General features: G+C 44.9%; 1 protein-coding gene across 1 annotated transcript in view; it reads left to right on the top strand.

Annotated features, from left to right (window-relative positions):
- The window catches only part of vsx2 (visual system homeobox 2), a 66,769-nt gene extending 49,859 nt beyond the window's left edge, over positions 1 to 16,910 (top strand). Inside the window, exons 4-5 of the mRNA XM_063066835.1 lie at positions 9,212 to 9,392; positions 16,534 to 16,910. Of these exons, the coding sequence (XP_062922905.1) occupies positions 9,212 to 9,392; positions 16,534 to 16,910 (558 nt within the window). The remainder of the gene's footprint in view (positions 1 to 9,211; positions 9,393 to 16,533) is intronic.
- Positions 16,911 to 17,302: the final 392 nt, after the last annotated feature.

Here is a 17,302-nt window from a genome sequence, read left to right as displayed (position 1 = left end):
CACCGGTCATGCCCTGTTCACACTGCGAGAGCCACTGATCGATCTGCCTAATCGATCCTCCAAAACCCACTTTTTCTGTGGGCACAACGCTCATTTAGTGTCCTAAACCATGTGTCTCAGGTCTATCATTTGACCTTCTATTTATCTCCCCGTGCTGAATACCAACTGTTACTCAAACAGCTCCTCCCTTCTCTGTCTGTAAGAACGTACAAACAGGCAATGTCCCTGTAGAAAGTATAAACAAACTGTGAGCAGTCTTCGTCTCTCTCTCTCTCTCTCTCTCTCTCTTAAAAACAAGATGTCAGTGTTAAATAGCTCTCTTTTTAGCAGGGTGTTTGTGTTGGGCACCTCGCTCTCTTTTTTCAAAAGCACAGTTCATAGGGGTAACCGAGCACAGTTCATAGGGGTAATTCAGGACCCCGTCACAGACCACAGTTGGAGTATTGTGCAGTTCTGGTCGCCTCATTATAGAAATGATGTGGAAGCTTTAGAGAGGGTGCAGAGGAGATTTACCAGGATGCTGGATTAGAGAGTGTGTCTTATGAGGAAAGGTTGAGTGAGCTAGGGCTCTTCTCTTTGGAACAAAGGAGGGTGAGGGTATTTTGATAGAGCGGTATAAGATGGTAAGAGGCATAGATGACATGTACAGCCAGTGCCCTATTCCCAGGGCAGTAATGGCTGAGAAGAGAGGGCATACCTTCCAGGCAGAAGTTCCCAACCTGGGGTTCACAAACCCCTTCCTTACTGGTATTGGTTCATGGCATAAAAAAGGGTTGAGAACCCCTGTTTTGAGATGATTAGAGGAAAGTATGGGGGGGGGATGTCAGAGGTAAGTTTTTTACACAGTGATTAGTGCATGGAATACACTGGTGGGAGTGGTGGAAGAGTCAGGTACATCACAGACATTTAAGAGACTCATAGCTAGCTCTTTCTTCAGTTAGTCCTAATGAAGGGTCTCGGCCTGAAACGTCGACTGTACCTCTTCCTAGAGATTCTGCCTGGCCTGCTGCGTTCATCAGCAACTTTGATGTGTGTTGCTTGAATTTCCAGCATCTGCAGAATTCCTCGTGTAAGAGACTCTTAGAAAGGCAGAAGAATGAAAGAAAAATGGAGGGCTATATGGGAGGAAAATATTAGATTGAACTTAAAGTTTGAAAGGTTGGCACAACATTGTGGGCTGAAGGACCTATATTGTATGTGCTATGTTGCATTAGCCTCAGCTCTACTGCAGAGTCATCGTCGGAGTCAAATCATTGGTTTGAGTCCCTGCCCCTGTCTCCTCTCACAGATGGGCATTGTAGGTTGTACCGCAATATTGTCTAGTCGGTGTCTTTAACCCTCATCTAACCATACCGAAATCAGACGATCTATCATTGTGTTAATGCGAATTGGCTGTGTGAAAATTGTGAGTAGATTGCAAAAGTGATTACTTGCCTGTAACGTGCTTTGGGATGTTGTGAAAGTGATGTAAAAGGCACTACAGAAATGCAAGTATTTCTTCTTTATCAATGTCCTTGTAAAGTAATAAAGCAATAATCTCATCTACCGAGAGCTCATCCAGTGACCTGTGCAAAGATTGCAGTTTATTTATTTGGTGATTTATTTTGGATCTTGATGCTTTATGGAGCATTTCCTGGGATCAGTTGTCATATTTAATGTAAGGATGTGATACTCTCAATCTCCTAAGTTGAAACCTTGTCTACTGAGCCTCCTGAGAGAGGAAAAGGAAGAACCATGCCATGTTAGAGTCTCGTAAGAAAGGGATCTCTGTTGAAGTGGACCTTGTTTAAAGAGACATTCCACAATCTGGGCCACTAATATTGGTGTGGGATATGATGAAGGAAATTAGTAGAGTGGTGCAAAGTTAGCAGCTGGCCAAGTCACAGGTGACAACATTTCATCCCAAACATTATCATCTTTTACTGCCTACACAGGATGTACAACATAGAGCATTACAGCTCTGTACAAAGCCTTTAGCTCACGATGTTGTGCTGACCTTTTAACCTACTCTAAGATTGATCTAACCCTTCCCTCCCACATATCCCTCCAGTTTTCATTCAGCCATCTACCTTTCTAAGAGTCCTTTAAATGTCCCTGATGTATCAGCCTCTACCATCACCCCCAACAGTGTGTTTCCAAACTCAGCACTCTGTGTAAAACTTACTGTATCTCTGACGTCCTTCCTGTCCTCTCCTCCAATCACCATAAAATGATGTCCCCTCATATTAGTCATTTCCGCCCCGGGAAAAGGTCTCTGTGTGTCACTCGACCTATGCTTCTAATCATTCTGTACTCTTTATCAAGTCACCTCCCATGTTCCCAGACCATTACTTGTGACCCTTCCATAGGATGCTGCTGGGGTGAAAGTTAACCTAAGGTGACCAGGATGACCTGGCCTCTCAAGTTCACAACATCTCTCTGCCATAGCATTGCCTATGAATATAGACACTTCTCCCCTCCGTTACAGTACTTTCCCAATCCTGACATGATCGTTGGGATTTCAAGAACTCACAGATCTCTGCACCATGATAAGGTTATTTCCTTGGAGAAATTATCTCCAAATATATTTGCTCTAACCCACAGGATACCAATATATCATCTTCCCATTCCCAAGGGTTTTAGATTAACTGTCAATTTTCTTGTGAAGTGCTGATTGACCGAGACTCAAGCAACTCAATTCCACCCCATCCCTCATTCACCACATCTGTTCTGATGTGGTGAATGAGGGAGGTAATGGATTCCACAGATTCGGATTAATTATTCATCACATGTACATCAAAATATACAGTGAAGTGTGTAATTTGCGTTAACAACCAACATGACCCAAGAATGTGCTGGAAGCAGACAAAAGGTGTTGCCACACGTTCCACCATCTACACAGCACATCCACCATTTGGCATTGACTATTTTCTAAAATGGGAGTGAGTTCAGATTTTACAGGTGCAAAGGGACTTGGGAGTTCTCATGCAAGATTCCCTAAGGGTTAACTCGCAGGTTGAGTCCATAGTAAGGAAGGCAAATGCAATGTTAGCATTCAGATACAGTTTACTTATCTCAAATGCGTCAAAGCACTCAGTGAATTGCATCATTTGCATTAACCAGCACAATCTAGGGGTGTGCTGGAAGCAGCCCCCAAGTGTTGCCGCACATTCTGGTGCCAAAATAGCGTGCCCACAATGCTTGGTAGAACAACACAACAAGCAACAACAGCAAAAACGAGCTCCTTCTTCACTCCCGCCCGCCCACACACAGATGTCGTCCTCCAGCCCCTAGACAGCTGCCTGGGCCGCCAGTCTCCAGCCATCGGGCTTTGACTTCTGACTTCGAATTGACCTGTGGGCTTTGATCTTCGGTATTGGCACCCAGACTGCCCTACGATGGGACTAGTGCATTGCCATCAGAAGACCAGCAAAGTGCCATTGGTACTCTGCACATGACTCTGGAGGTCATTCCTCTGCCAGTGGAATACCAGTGCACTCTGGTTGAGGATCGGAGCATTCCACTGGAAGCCAAAACAAACGGTCACCGCAGGACCAAAATATTACTACTGGGGGACCAGAGCAATGTCATTAGAAAGAAAGCACGCTGCCATCACACAACCCATACTGCCACTGGAGGGTAAGCACACTGTCATCTGAAGGAAAAGTGAACTGCTGTTGGAGGACCAGCACCCATTGCATTAAGAAAGAGAGGGATAGATAAGGATTTTGTGAACTGGGCGGTTGCTGTAGATATCCGTGGCCCCTGTATTATGGATAGAAGAATCAGCTGAGCAACTGGGGCTTGTTGGCACTCATAGATGGAGAACGACTACCTGGGACTCAGTACCCAAACGCAACAGAGACGGAAGGAAACCTTGCCTTGTAGAATGGGACTATACTTCTTTCAAAGGTTTACCTTACTCATGAACATCGGGTTCTACCCGCATTTCCTTTGCTATCATTTAGATCCTGACGTGGACATTCCCCCACCCCCTCCCCGACCTGAAAGTCAATCCACCCTTAATTCTGGCGGCATCGACCAAGCTGATAATATATCTGAAGTAAAAGAATAACATTGGTAATGCGCGGCCGCCCCCACCGCTTTCTCTGTTGAAAGCACAGTTAGGGTCTACATCCCCGATCTAGCGCTGAGACCTACCGAGACCCCCCCCCCCCATCACCACCATCAAAACAGGGGGCAAGACCATCCCTTCTCACTGCCGCCTGATTACCACCCCCACCCATGGGAAGATCTGGAAGAAGAGAGCGAGCAAGCAACGACGATAAATTATACCAAGCACTTCTACACAACCAACTTATCAAGGAATCGCGGACACGAGGTGATTTCTAAAATGATAACAGCCTTAATCAGGCAATCAAGAGAAGAAGATTATGTCTTGACCTGTGCCATCAATCTGCCAGCAATTTAATTTCATTTCCATTACAGGGTAATTCTGAAAATTTCCACCACAAAATTAACACCCAATTTTCCCATTTTAATTAGTTAAATCAGAAGATGCAGCTCTCCCGGGGAGCGTGCGAGGTGGGAGCAGTTAGGATGAAAATGATAACTACACGGCTGTAATTAGGACGGGTCAATGCATTCTGTCCCCCGAGTCAGGCTAGTTTAATTTCCCGTGATATTTGAGCGGCTGTCGCTAAGCTGTCCAATCGATTGATGCAGAAATTAACTTATTTTTCAATCAGACTCCGGCTGCCCCTTGGGTCGCCACTCGCCTTCCTCTTTTGCAGCAGAAGCGATTTTTCATCAGCGGCTGTCTTTGATGGGAAGACGAGCCATCATGAATTACAAAGGGCCCTTGAATGGTTTTGACAATTTTTTATCCCCATCCTTCCCCCACCTTCTCTCCCCCGCCCTCTCCTCGTCGGCTCCGGCTTAACAGGACAGCGCCACCCTGTCAGGCGCATCTGCGGAAACATCTGAGTCGGCCGCGCTGATTTTTCACGGCGTCTGACTAGAGGAATGAACACACCAGGCTATTAAATCTAACCCTGGGAATGTGTCCTCTGAAAATTAATTTCTCCTGTTTAAAATCTTAATTACTATTATTTCCTTTCATTTTGAATTCTGATGGGATCCCAGAGCCAGAGGCTGTGTTAGTGTTACCAACTGACAACAGGAACTCAGGACCCTAGAGATCGGAAATAATCCTTTCGGTCCAACTCATTCATATCGATGGAGGTGCCCATTGGAGCTTAGTCCCGTTTGCCCAGGTTTTATTGCCCTGCAACTTTCCTATCCATGTACCTGTCCCAGTGACTTTTAAATTTTATTTGCCCTGCTTCTACCACTTCCTCCAGCTCATCCCACATACACCCGCCTCTGTATATACAGCTTGATAAAGTCACCTCTCCGTGTCCTATGCTCCAAGTGGTAAAGCCTGCCTGACCTCGCCCTATAACCAGGCTCCTGAAACCTGGCAACATTCTTGTAAATCTTCTTTGCATTTTATCCAGCTTAAATATGTCTTTCCGATAACGGGCTGACCAAATCTGTATACAGTACGCCAGGCGCAAGCTCGTGAACATCTTGTGCAACCGCAGCATAATGTCCCAACTTCTATACCCAGTGTTATAGTTGCTTCATCAAGCTCTGTCCACCTAAGGCACCCCTTTCAGTGAACTGGCTACTAGTTCTCCTGGGTCCCTCTGTTCTACAACACTTCCCAAGATTCAGCTGTTCATCGTAAAAGTCTCAAACTGCAACACCTCACACTTACCTGAATTGAACTCCATTTGCCATTCCTTGGCCCACGTACCTAGCTGATCAAGATCTCTGTGTAATGTTTGATATGTGTCTTCACCCTCTATGATGCCCTGTATTTTAGTATCACCTGCAAACTTAATAACCATGCTCTTTGGAGTGAAGGAGGTTGAGAGCTGGCTTGATAGAGGTGTATAAGATGAAAAGAGGCATTGATAGAACGGACAGCCATTTCCCAGGGCAGAAATGGCTAATATGAGAGAGTATAACTTTAAGGTGATTGGAGGAAAGTATAGTGGGGGGGGTGGTGTCAGAGGCAAGTTTTTATGCAGAGAATGGTGGGTGCATGGGACACCCTGCCAGGAGTGGTGGTAGAAGCAGATATATTAGGGTCATTTAAGAAACTCTTCGAAAGACCCATAGGTGAAAGAAAAATAGGCTATGTGAGAGGGAAGGATTAGATTGATTTTAGGATAGGTTAAATGGTTAGCACGACATCATAGGCTAAAGGGCCTGTACTGTTCTATGCTCTATCTCTGGGGTGTAAATTGCTTAAGAAAGCATAATTCAAATGCTAACGTTATCATATTGTTCAGTGCGACCTTCAATATGGATGTATTTTTCACACAGGTGGTGGTGGGGCGGGTAACTGAGACCAGCCAGGAGCTGAAGCTGGGCAAATTTCCCACAGGTGAAGTTATCAGGGATTCTGGAAGTTTTCCTGATCCTTGCATCCTGCAGGAGGCGTGTACCACTGCCTTAACTGCTGTCCCAGCTGCAATAATTGGAAAAAAGTATCTTCAAGAAATGACGTTGGGGTTGTTGGAAGCCAGCCATCTCCATTGCTGGAGTTTCTCAGGGCACTGAACATCTGCTGATCTATTAAAGACCCAGGTTTACGGTAGGAATAGGTGCCTGATTGGCAGCATATACCTCTCTCCATGACTCTTCAAACTTCTGAACATCGTGAAGCTACAGGATACCAGATACCTCAGCCCCAGGATATGGTTCCCCAGGCAGTCTGAGACCCAGCCATGTTCAACCGTTTCATCTGGACCTTCCCTTCATCCACTGGTCAGGAGTAGGATGCTCAGTGGAGACTGTACAGCATCCAGTTCCATTTGTAACCCCCCAGACCGGACACTCCACCCCTGCAAATAGTCGAGGCCTGGGTAACATTCAGGCTTGGGCTGGAAAGTGGCAACATGTACCCATGCCCTACAATTGCAGGGCAAGTACCATCTCCAAAAAAGAACAAGTCCAACCACCAGATCTTGATGGTCTTATCATCAGCATCAATGACCATGCAGTTAGCCAAAGCAACTGCATTATCAGCTGGTCAGAGAGTGGTTATTGCCAAATCCTTTCTATCATTTCAAGGGATATATCAGGAGTCCAAAGGAAATCTCTCTGCTTGTTGAATAAGTGCAGCTTCATAACATCCAAGGACAGACCACCCGAATCAGTAGTCATCCATCTACTACCTCACATCTTTCTGCCTTTTGCCAGCTCCACTATTAGGAGGGTGGTAGTTGAGGAAGGCACCTCACCACCACTTTCTAAAGGGCAGTGAAAGATAGGTGATGAATACTACCCGTGGCAGGGACACCAATATCCCACGGTTGAAAAAAGTTACCATATAGACGTGTGTTGGAACTTGTTAAGTGCAAGCTGACTGCTATATCTATACCTTATAACAGTGACAATGCTTCAAAATGCAAAGCTTGAAATTCTTTGGGGCCGTCTAAGGTTGTTAATGGTATTTGCACCAAAGGCCTCTTTCCCTTTAATGCAGCTACTGTGCCATGTAATGTAATGAAATCTTGTTTTACCAAATTAGAATTAGGTTTTATTATCACCGACATGTTTTGTGGCAGAGGTATGGTGCAAGACATATAAAATACTATCTTACAATAAATTAACAGTGCGGAAGGGGACTAGTGAGAGAGTGAGTGTTCATTGGTTTATAGACCGTTCAGAAATCTGATGGTGGAGGGGAAGAAGATGTTCCTAAAGTGTTTAGTGAAGTTCTTCAGGCTTCTGTCCCTCCTCCCGGATGGTAGTAATGAGAAGAGGGCACATTGTGGTTGCTCAACGCTTTCAGGAATTTTGTGTTGGCTTGTGGTTGTTTCCAGAATGGATTGCTGTAACGTTTTGTGAAAATCCTTAGTCTGTCAAGCTCAATGTCATGATCTTCTTGTGAAGTAGAGTGGTGCAACAAGGCATCAGGTGATAGAACTGAGGCCCTACCTCAGGCTACCCTGCAGGAACCTCCTGTACCTAATAAAGTGGCCACTGAGTGTATGTTCATGATCTTCTGCTGTTGTAGTCCATCCACTTCAAGGTTCGATGTGTTGTGTGTTCAGAGATGCCATTCTGCACACCACTGTTGTAACGTGTGGTAACTTGAGTACTGTCACCTTCCTGTCAGCTTGAACCAGTCTGGCTGTTCTCCTCTGACCTCCCTCATTAGCAAGGTGTTTTCACCCACAGAACTGCTGCTCACTGGATGTTTTTCTTTTGTTTTTCACACCAATCTTTGTAAACGCTAGAGACTTTTGTGCGTGAAAATACCAGGAGATCAGCAGTTTCTGAGATACTCAAATCACCCTATCTGGCACCAACAATCCTTCCACAGTCAAAATGACTTAGATCACATTTCTTCCCCATTCTAATGTTTCGTCTGAACAACAACTGAACCTCTTGACCATGCCCGCATGCTTTTGCGCATTGAGTTGCTGCCACATGATTGGCTGATTGGATATTTGCATTAATGAGCAGATGTGCAGGTGTACCTAATAAAGTGGCCACTAAGTGTAGGTGTTGAATGATTGGAGACATCTGGAAACCACTGTAGATATTTAATGAAATAAAATAATACAGAAGAAATGATTTTAGTTGAAATACATAAAATTAATTAAAACATACTTGTTGTGAAATAAAGAGTTGTGACTTTCACTTCACTTACCTTTTCAAATGAATAGGACTGGATCCAATGCCAAGTGTTTAGTTTAAGGACAACAGGGGTCAAGAATGAGCTGGATCTGTGATAGTGGTGGGTTTTGGGGGTTGGGAGGGGTCTTGTCAGTGTGGCCTACTCCTGTATGTTCTTGTGTTCCTTCTCCCAGTAATGCTGAAGCCCCATTCCTCCAAGCCATCAGACTCCTCAATGCCCAGAGCCTGGACTGACACCAACCTACTGCCCTCTACTGTGCCTATTGTCTTGTTTATTATTTGTTGTAATGCCTGCACTGTTTTGTGCACTTTATGCAGTCCTGGGTAGGTCTGTAGTCTAGTGTAGTTTTGTGTTGTTTTTACGTAGTTCAGTGTAGTTTTTGTATTGCTTCATGTAGCACCATGGTCCTGAAAAACATTGTCTCGTTTTTACTGTGTACTATACCAGCAGTTATGGTCGAAATGACAATAAAAAGTGACTTGACTTGACTTGACTTGGAGTTGTCAATGCATTAACCCCTGTTCACCGTACCCCGGCTCCCCCCAACAGGTGTGGTTCCAGAATCGCAGGGCCAAGTGGAGGAAACGTGAGAAATGCTGGGGCCGCAGCAGTGTCATGGCTGAATACGGGCTGTATGGAGCAATGGTGCGGCATTCCATCCCGCTGCCGGAATCCATCCTGAAATCCGCCAAGGACGGGATCATGGAATCCTGCGCTCCCTGGCTTCTTGGTAATTGTAAACCTTTTCTGGGTCACGGGAGGGGTGTTGCTGTCAGAATCAGAATCAGGTTTGCTATCACTGATCTATGTCATGACGTTTGTTGCTTTGTAGCAGAACTACGGTACAAGGTAAAAGAATACTATAAGTTCCAATAAAACAAACAAAAAAAAAAGTGCAAAAGGGAGCAAAAGTGAGGTAGTGTTCATGGATTTGTGGACCATTCATAAATCTGATGACAGACGGGAAGAAGCTACTCCTAAAACATTGAGTGTGGGTCTTCAGACTCCTGTATCTCCTCCCTAGTGGTAATAATGAGAAGAGGGCATGTCCCAGGTGATGAGGGTCCTTAGTGATGGATATCACCCTCCTAATTCACCGCTCTTTGAATAGGACCTCATCTTGTGTCTGTGATAGTTGGTTGGGTCTGCAACCTTCTACAGCCTCTTTAGATCCTGTGCAGTGGCCCTTCCATACCAGGAGGTGATGCAACCAACCAGACTGCTCTCCATGGTACATCTGTAGAAACTTGGTAGAGTCTTTGGTGACATGCCAAATGAAGAGCCGTTGGCGTGCCTTCTTCGTGATTGCAGCAACGTGTTGGGCTCACGGTAGGTTCTCTGAGGTGTTGATGCCCAGGAAGGTGAATCTGCTCACCCTTTTCCACTGCTGATCCCTCAACGAGGACTTCACCTTTCTGAAGTCTACAATCAATCTATTGGTCTTGCTGATGTTGAGTGCAAGCTTGTTGTTACAACGCCACTGAACCATACCATCTCTCTCACACCTGTGTGCCTCCTTGTTGCCAACTGAGATGTGGCCAACAACGGTGCTGTTGCTATGGAAATACTAGTGGAATACAAAGGGGTGGGGGTAGTGAGGGTCCTATGCTGACTGAGGAACTTGTTTAGGCCTGGTAACAGTGCAATACAGGGAGAGGCCATTTGGCCCATTATGTCCCTTCCAGCTTTGTCTAGCAGCTTCTGATTTAGTCAGATAGGGACACAAGAGACTGCGGATGCTGGAATCTGGAGTGACAGACGTTCTGGTGCAGGTACTCAATGGGTTGAGTAGCTTCTGTGAAGGGCAAAGTTGCAGGTCAAAACCCTACATCGGACCTGAAACTTTGACAGTTCCTTTCCCCCCCATGGATGGTGCTCGATCTGCTGAGATTCTCCAGTAGATGCAGAGACATAACAGATACTGTATCTTCCTCCAAAACCACCCAGCTTGTCACCTCATTCTGTTTTTGCCCCCTCTCCCCAACCCTCCTCCCACCTTCTCCCTCACCTATCACCTGCCAGCTTGTGCCCTCCTCCTCCTCTCATCCTTTTATTCTGGCCTCTGCCCTCTTCCTTTCCAGTCCTGATGAAGGGTCTCAGCCTGAAATGTCAACAGTTCATTTCCCTCCATAGATGCTGCCTGATCTGCTGAGATCCTCCAGCATTTTGTGTGTGAGTTTCTTCAGTAGATTGCTTGTTATCCATTTAGTCACTCTTCCTTACTCTTCATCATAGATGGTTTCAAATATCTACTCAATTTCCATTTGAATGTTATTATTTGCATCAATCTTTCTGGCAGTTAATTCTGTACTAAGACAACTCACTGTGTCTCCTTTGGCTCTTCCCTCCCTGTCATTTGGTAATGGAGGAAACAATTGTGCTTATTTTCTCAATCAAGACTGCCAGAAACACAGACAGATTCCAAGACAAAGTTTGATGTATTTTGTAGATATCAGGTAAAATTAATCTTTGTGGCTGGAGCCAGACTGGGTAAGGATGGCATATTGCATGTCCCAGCAAAAGTGTGATCCAAATCAAAATGTCATTGAGCCAGTGTAAACCCAGAGCAACACACACACAAAATGCTGGAGGATCTCAGCAGGTCAGGCAGCATCTATGGAAATGAATAAACAGTCAATGTTTCGGGCAGAGACCCTTCATCAGGACTGGAAAGGAAGGGTCAAGATGCCAAAATAAGAAGGTGGGGGTGATGGGAAGGAGTATAAGCTAGAAGATGATAGGTGAAGGCAGATGTGCAGGTGAGGGGTATGAAATAAGAAGTTGGGACGTGATAGGTGGAAAAGGCATGGGGCTGGAAAGAAGGAATCTGATAGGAGAGGAGAGTGGATCATGGGAGAAAGGGAAGGAGGAGGTGCACAGGTGGGAGGTGATAGGCAGGTGAGGAGAAGAGGTAAGAGGCCAAAATGAGGAATAGAAAAAGAGGGAAGAGGGAGGAGGAAAAATTACCGGAAGAGGAAATTGATGTTTATACCATAAGGTCGGAGGCTACCTAGATGGAATATAAGCTGTCGCTCCTCACAGTGAGAGTGACCTCATTGTGGCACAATAGGAGGCCATGGACCGACATGTCTGAACGGGAATTGGGATAGTAATTGAAATTCTGCTTTTTGCGGATGAACAGAGGTGTTCAACAAAGCAATCCAATATATGTCAGGTCTCACCAGCACAGAGGAGACCGCATCAGGAATAGCAGATACAGTAGACGACCCTAACAGATTCCCAGGTGAAGTGTTGTCTCACCTAGAAGGACCATTTGGGGCCTTGATTCCAGGAGGACAGAGCCTGCTTCATTGGAACAGCTGTGCTTCAGTGCTAACTGATATAAGTCTTCCCCTACTGGTCAAGAGGTGCTTCAAAAACTGAAGTGGTTCTGACTTCGGTTGGGTTAGGGTTAGCGTTAGGGTTTTCTGCTCATTTACAGTACGTTGTTGGGTGAAGGGAGCAAAGTTGTGGGAGTTTTATTATGCTGAGACTGACCTGGCAGTTTTAGACACCTTCTCCAAGAAAAGATGTGTTGACGTTGAAGAGGATCCATAGGAGGTTCACAAGAATGATCCAAGGAATGAAAGGGTTAATGTATGAGGAGCATTTGATGACTCTGTGCCTATACTCACTGGAGTTTAGAAGAACAAGAGGGGAGTCTCATTGAAACCTATCAAATATTGAAAAGCCTAGATAGAGTGGACATGGAGAGGATGTATCCTATAGTGGGGAGGACCAGATGTCACAGCCTCAGATTAGAAGGACGTCCCATTAGAACAGAGATGAGGAGGAATTTCTGTGGCCAGAGGACGGTGACTGCGGAATTCATTGCCACAGACACTGTGGAGGCCAAGCCATTGGGTATATTTAAAGTGCTGGTTGATAGGTTCTTGATTATTAAGGGCATCAAAGATTATGAGGAGAAGGCAGGAGAATGGGGTTGAGTGAGATAATAAATCATCCATGCTGGAATGGTGGAGCAGGTTTAATGGGCCGAATGGCCTAATTCTCCTCCTACATTTTATGGTCGGATTTGGGTGGAAAAGAAATGCAGAGCTAACTCTGATGTTCCGCAGCAAGAACACTTCCCTGCAAACAGCTTCACCATTCTATAGGTTGCCGTGCACTGTTTTTTTAACCATTGTTTCTCATTACCAAATGTAAATCTTTCAGAGTTGCACACAATCCAAAACAGCCCATATTCCATTATTATTGGGATTGGTTTATTATTGTCACATGCACTAAGGCACAATGGAAAGCTTGTCTCACACACCTTTCATGCAGATCAGTACACTGAAGTGGAATATGGTAAAACAATAACAATGCAGGATAAAGTGTAAATGCTCCCTTCAAAAAAGTATAGTGCAGGTAAATGATAAAATGCAAGCTCATAATGAGATAGATTTTGAGGCCAGGAGTCCATTTTATTTTGCAAGAGGTCTGTTCAAGACTCTGATAACAGTGGGAGTCTGGGGGTACCTGCTTTCAGGCTTTTGTACCTTCTGGCTGATAGGAGAGAGGAAAGAGAATATCCGGGGTGGATCTGTACTCATACCCAATAATCACCCATGACCTCTCCTGCAGAAACCCACTTGACTTTATCCAAGTTGGAGTTATTAGAGATTTGAATCATAAGAGCTTCTAACTTCCAGCATGGACATTTAATATCATTTACAGGTTGGAGCACAGGGTGCTACCTAAAGTTATTACAAGAGAATTCATGTTAAAGTCCAGCTCACTCTAGGAGTTAGTGAAGGGTGCTTTCCCTAATGGCTGCACATTGGTATTTTTGTTTCCTTCACTTGTAGCACAGTGGTTAACGTCTGGATTGGGAACTCAGGTGTTCAGGTGAATTGGAGCCATTAGAACCACTAATTTCTCCCCACCCCCTTCTCTTTTCTCCCCTTTTCTTCTCCTCACCTGCCTGTCATCTCATTCTGGTGTCTCTCCTCCTTCTCTTTCTCCCATGGTCCAAACCCGTACTCTCAGTTACAAGCAACACACATCAAAGTTGCTGGTGAACGCAGCAGGCCAGGCAGCATCTCTAGGAAGAGGTACAGTTGACGTTTCGGGCCGAGACCCTTCGTCAGGACTAACTGAAGGAAGAGCTAGTAAGAGATTTGAAAGTGGGAGGGGGAGGGGGAGATCCAAAATGATAGGAGTAGACAGAAGGGGGAGGGATGGAGCCAAGAGCTGGACAGGTGATTGGCAATAGAGATATGAGAGGATCATGGGACAGGAGGCCCAGGGAGAAGGAAAAGGGGGAGGGGTGAAGCCCAGAGGATGGGCAAGAGGTATAGTGAGAGGGACAGAGGGAGGAAAAGGAGAGAGAGAGAAAGAATATATATATAAAAAATAATGGATGGGGTACAAGGGGGTGGTGGGGCATTAATGGAAGTTTGAGGTCAATGTTCATGCCATCAGGTTGGAGGCTACGCAGACAGAATATAAGGTGTTGTTTCTCCAACCTGAGTGTGGCTTCATCTTGACAGTAGAGGAGGCCGTGGATAGACATATCAGAATGGGAATGGGATGTGGAATTAAAATGTGTGTCCACTGGGAGATCCTGCTTTCTCTTACTTCTTCAGCCCTTTACCTTTTCCATTTATCACCTCCCCCGGCCCTACCCATCTAACTTCCCCCTCACCTGGCTTCACTTATCACCTTCTAGCTTGTACACCTTCCCCTCTCCCCGCCTTCTTATGCTGGCTTCCGCCACCCCCCGCCCTTCCTTTCCAGTCCTGATGAAGGTTCTCAGCCTGAAATGTCAACTGTTTATTCCTCTCCATAGATGCTGCCTGACCTGCTGAGTACCTCCAGCATTTTTGTGTTGTCTAGGTTAATTGTCAGAATACTAAAGTTCAAATTCCACACCAGCAGATAGAGAACTTAAATTTAATTAAAGATGAAATGTTATAAAAAACTGAAATAAAATAAAGGTGACATGAAACAGTTGAGCTGTGGTGTAAACAATAGCTTGGTTCACAAAAAGTCTTTCAGAGAAAGAATCTTCGGTCACTAGCTAGCTTGACTTTTATATAACCTAAGACCCATAACTATTTGTTTGGGTGTGAACTGTTCAAAGGATGGGTGAAAAAAAATTGTCCACATCGGCATGTGAAGGACAAAGTCAAAGTTGAGTTTATTGTCAAATGCACAAGAAAGATGGTAAGAACATGAATAAAAGAGGCCGTGATGGAACTGTGCATGGACAGTTCTTTCCATTAACAATTCTTTCTTTCAACAACCTGCAATACACTAAAGATTTTTTTAGGGACAGATTTTTACTGTTATCAAAGTTGTGTTAGTTGTCATATGCAAAGATACATGTATGCGCGGGTGCAACGAAAAACTTGCTTGCATCTACATCACGGGTACAGGGTGTTGGATAGAAAGCATTCACAAGAAAAACATTAGGTGTGCGTCTGCAAATTTTAAAAACTATTTTCTGTCCCTCATTCTTTGGTAGAGTAAATATTTTTAACCTATTACCATTGAGATGTAGCAGCAGTTTTTACATATAATTCTGTTCACAGTCAGGGTAGATTGAGTTTTAGGTGGTAAGTACAATGATTCCCAATGAAGGGTATCAGCCTGAAATGTCTACTGTTTATTCCCCTCTATACATGCTGCCTGACTTGTTGAATTCGGCCAGCATTTGTGTGTGTGTGTGTGTTGTTCAAAATTTTTGCCCTTTTATATCCCTAACACAAACCATCATTTGCACTTGACCTTTCTGGAAGGAGTTTGCCAGTTTACCGACGGAAATCAGCTCCTGTGCTCTGTGGATAAGACTGTAAGACTGTAGGACATGGGAGCCAAATTAGGCCATTTACCTAGCAAGTCTGCTCTGCCATTCAATTTATTATTCCCTCTCAAAACCATTTCTCCTGCCTTCTCCCTGAAACCTGCATTTAAAATATACTGAATGTCGTGGGCACTCAGTGTTCAGAATAAAGCCCATTAAAGAAAAGAGGTTAATACAGCTGGTGATTTGAGGCCATATTGGAACAGTTCCCTGAAATGGTGTATTCACTGTGTACTATATTTTATATAGTAAAACCATCCCTTTGCCCCTCTAACTTACTCGTAGCCTTTTCATTCACATTCCCTTCAATTTCCCTTCAAGAAGTGGAGAGTCTGTCATCGTGCCCGATGCCGGCCCCTAGGTCTGAGTCGACGTAGTAGTAGTAGTAGTAGTAGTCCCTTCTATTTTACCATACACCAACATACCAGGGGCAGTTAATGTGCAGTGGTTAGTGTGACGTTGTTACAGCTTGGGGCATTGGAGTTCGGAGTTCAGTTCTGGCACAGTCTGTAAGGAGTTTGTTTGTTCTCCCCATGACCGCGTGGTTTTCCTCCCGCAGTCCAAAAATGTACCTGTACGTAGGTTAATTGGTTTCTGTAAAATTGTCCTTTGATTAGTGTTAAATAGGTGGGTTGCAGGGCAGTGCAGCTCATTGGCAGTGTATCTCTAAATAAAACAAATGGTCAACGGCCAATTAGCCTATGAGCCAGAGCGTCTTTGCAAGGTAGGTGGGAATTGGAGCAAGTGGAGGAAACCCAGAGGGTCACAGGGAGAGCATTGTGAAAACTCCACACAGTCAGAGCCCACAGACAGGACTGAACCCAGGCCCCACTCACTGTGATATCGTGCTGCCCTAAGCCAACGCCTCAAAGCAGAATCTGTGTGTCCTCTGTTCCCAGGTTTGGGGGTGACCCTGTTTACGGATGGCTTTATTGTCAAACTAAAGATTTGTGTTAATGAGCTGACCTTTGACCTGTCGTCTCGATGTTAAATGAAGCCTAGCTCCCACATTCCTGCTGCAGTTTAATCTTTGGCATCTTTCTTTGCTTACCGTTTTCAGTTCAAGATGGCTTACCAATGACCAGGCGATTTTCTAAAACCGAGTACCAACAATTCTTTCTAGGAATGCACAAAAAGTCCCTCGAGGCATCTGAAGTGGTGAGGAAGGTGGAGGCCGAACACAGCAGTCAGCCCAGCCAGGAGGACGAGCAGCGTGAAGACAAGGGCAAGGATTCCAAGGGGGCCATTTCTAAGGAGGAACTGAGGGAGAGCAGCATAGCTGCCCTTAGGGCGAAAGCGCAGGAGCACAGTGCTAAAGTGTTGGGGACGGTGTCCGGTGACGGACAAGGCAAGATGGCCCATGAGGAGAGGCCTGAAGAGATGAAGAGCGAGCAGTCAAAAGCAACGCAGGACGAGATGTCAACTGAACAGTTCTAAACTTTATACACAAACTATTAGCTCTTTATATCTCTGCAGTCCTTTATGATGCAGTGACCCCAGGACTGTTTAAAGGTGGCAAAATCTACACAGGATGGATTTTGGTTTAACATGCAGGTCTCCCTTCATTTTATTTTTACTGAGGTTATTATTGGCAGATGTGTTTTTTTTCTTGAACAATTTGTTGTTCGTCTGTCGACTTGGTATCTAACTGTAATCTATAATTACTCATTTGGAGTAGCACCAGCCTAAAACCCCAGTGGAGTTTGGTAGGTTTAATCTTCCATTTATTTTCATATGTTTTAAAATGTCATTCTGCTTTTCAAAATTCTTGGCTTAGTTACAGATTCCTAGTCAGATCTCATTTCCTCAATGACTTTTTTTGTCAAACA

The sequence above is a fragment of the Mobula hypostoma genome, chromosome 1 (assembly GCF_963921235.1).
Source record: "Mobula hypostoma chromosome 1, sMobHyp1.1, whole genome shotgun sequence".
Lineage (NCBI taxonomy): Eukaryota > Metazoa > Chordata > Chondrichthyes > Myliobatiformes > Myliobatidae > Mobula > Mobula hypostoma.
Note: the sequence above shows the minus strand (reverse complement) of the source record. Positions and strands in the feature narration are given on the sequence as shown.